The sequence below is a fragment of the Myotis davidii genome, unplaced genomic scaffold (genome assembly GCF_000327345.1).
Source record: "Myotis davidii unplaced genomic scaffold, ASM32734v1 scaffold170, whole genome shotgun sequence".
In the NCBI taxonomy this organism is placed as follows: domain Eukaryota; kingdom Metazoa; phylum Chordata; class Mammalia; order Chiroptera; family Vespertilionidae; genus Myotis; species Myotis davidii.
In genome coordinates, this window is record NW_006282528.1 from 2356680 (window position 1) to 2358420 (window position 1741).

Sequence of the window (1741 nt, forward strand, 5' to 3'; positions counted from 1 at the left end):
TCCACTCCTCTGACATGTGGCATATCCTTTGGGAGGGACCACGGCATGGCCGTTACCGAGTCGCCTTGTCCCCAAAACCCCGAAGCTGGGCATGTGGGGTTTGACAGCACGAGCCCTGTGACCACACCCCCAGCCCTGCGGCCGGCGCTGACCTCACCGTGACCCCTGGAGTTGGAAATCCAAGCTGACCCACCTGGGCTCCCACCTTGGTCGTCCTAATAAGCAAAGACGCTGGCACACCTACGACCATCGCGTTCCTGACCGCGGAGCTCGCACGTGGCAGGCCACATGAGTGTCGCTGCAAAGAGCCAGAAATAGCGCCACCCACTCGAAATTTCTGAATGGCCCCTTCCCTGCTGATCTCCACGCAGAGCCCTCACGAGCAGACTGCGTGACAGCGCGGGACTAAAAATAGGTCCGAGGAGACGTTCTGTCCCTCGGTGAGGAAGTGACCGCCTGGAGGGCACCGGGGGCCCCAGGACTCCGGGACGGGGAGCAGCGAGGGGCCCATCCCACTGGAAAGGAGATGGCGCTGTCACCACGAAGCCGACAGGTCTGGTTATTAAAGACCCAGAGCCACTTTCTGCACGAGTCAGACTGTGCTTGGCCTCCACACAGATCACAGGCACCAGGAGAAGCCGGGTTTAAAGCTGTTTCCTCAAAGGTTCAACCCAGAGCTGCCGAGTGACCCAGCACTGCCCAGAGCGCAGAAAACATATGTTCACACGAAAACCAGTACACGAATGTCCACACTAGTACACGAATGTCCACACTAATACACGAATGTCCACACAAAAACCAGTACATGAATGCTCACACAACCACTAGTACACGAATGTTCGTAGCAGCATATTCACAGCAGCTGAAGGTGGAAACAGCCCAGGTGCCCATGAACTGGTGATGGACAGACGGCGGCACGTCCATACGATGGAACACTACGCAGCCATGAGAAGGAATGGAGCCCCGACGCCCTACAACACGGGAGCGCCTCGCGGACGGGGGACTGAGTGAGAAGCCAGGGCCGGGCACGTCTCCTTCTAACGTCCTTGCAGCAGCACCAGAAGCAGGCACGGCGGCGGCCACGTCTGGGACAGCTCCCTCCCTTTGCTGTGGAACTCCCCAGAGGAAAGAGCCTGCTTTCCAACGTCGGGTTTTCATCACGACGTGCCAGGTTGGCTGGTGCAGGAGCACCACGCTTTCCAGAGCACGTTCCCAATTCCAGCGGTGAGGTGATGTCACCGAAGGAAACAGCGGCTGAGCCACTACCACACACACAGCAAATGCCACGCTGGCACCGGCCTGCACGCTGGAGCGCGGCCTCCTGCCATCTTCACCCCGAGGCCTCCTCAGGCCGCGAGCCGCGGGTCTCGGTATTTTACAAATAATAAGACCAGCAACCAACACTTACACGTCGCTCACTATGCACCAAACACCGTTCCGAGCTTTACCCACATATTCACTCATCGCCCACCACGCGGTGAGCACCATCATTATTCCCCTTTCACAGAAGAAGAGACCGAGGGTCCGAGTGGTCACGTCACGTAAGCCAGGGCCCCACACCACTAACGGGCAGAGCCGGGATGCAAACGCCGGCCCTCTGCCTTCAGACGCCCCGCACAGCCTCGCGCTGGCATTAACCCAACGCACAGGACGACTCCCTGGGACACACTCCGACGGAGGTTACACTCGCGGCCCGCCCGCCCGCTCACCTGTGCACCACGCCGGCCCGGTGCAGGTGCTC

General features: G+C 59.8%; 1 protein-coding gene across 1 annotated transcript in view; it reads right to left on the reverse strand.

Moving 5' to 3' along the window:
- HUNK (hormonally up-regulated Neu-associated kinase) overlaps nucleotides 1-1741 on the reverse strand; it is a 53855-nt gene that overhangs the window by 23080 nt on the left and 29034 nt on the right. The window contains exon 5 of the mRNA XM_015560279.1: nucleotides 1710-1741. Coding sequence (XP_015415765.1) covers nucleotides 1710-1741 — 32 coding nt within the window. The remainder of the gene's footprint in view (nucleotides 1-1709) is intronic.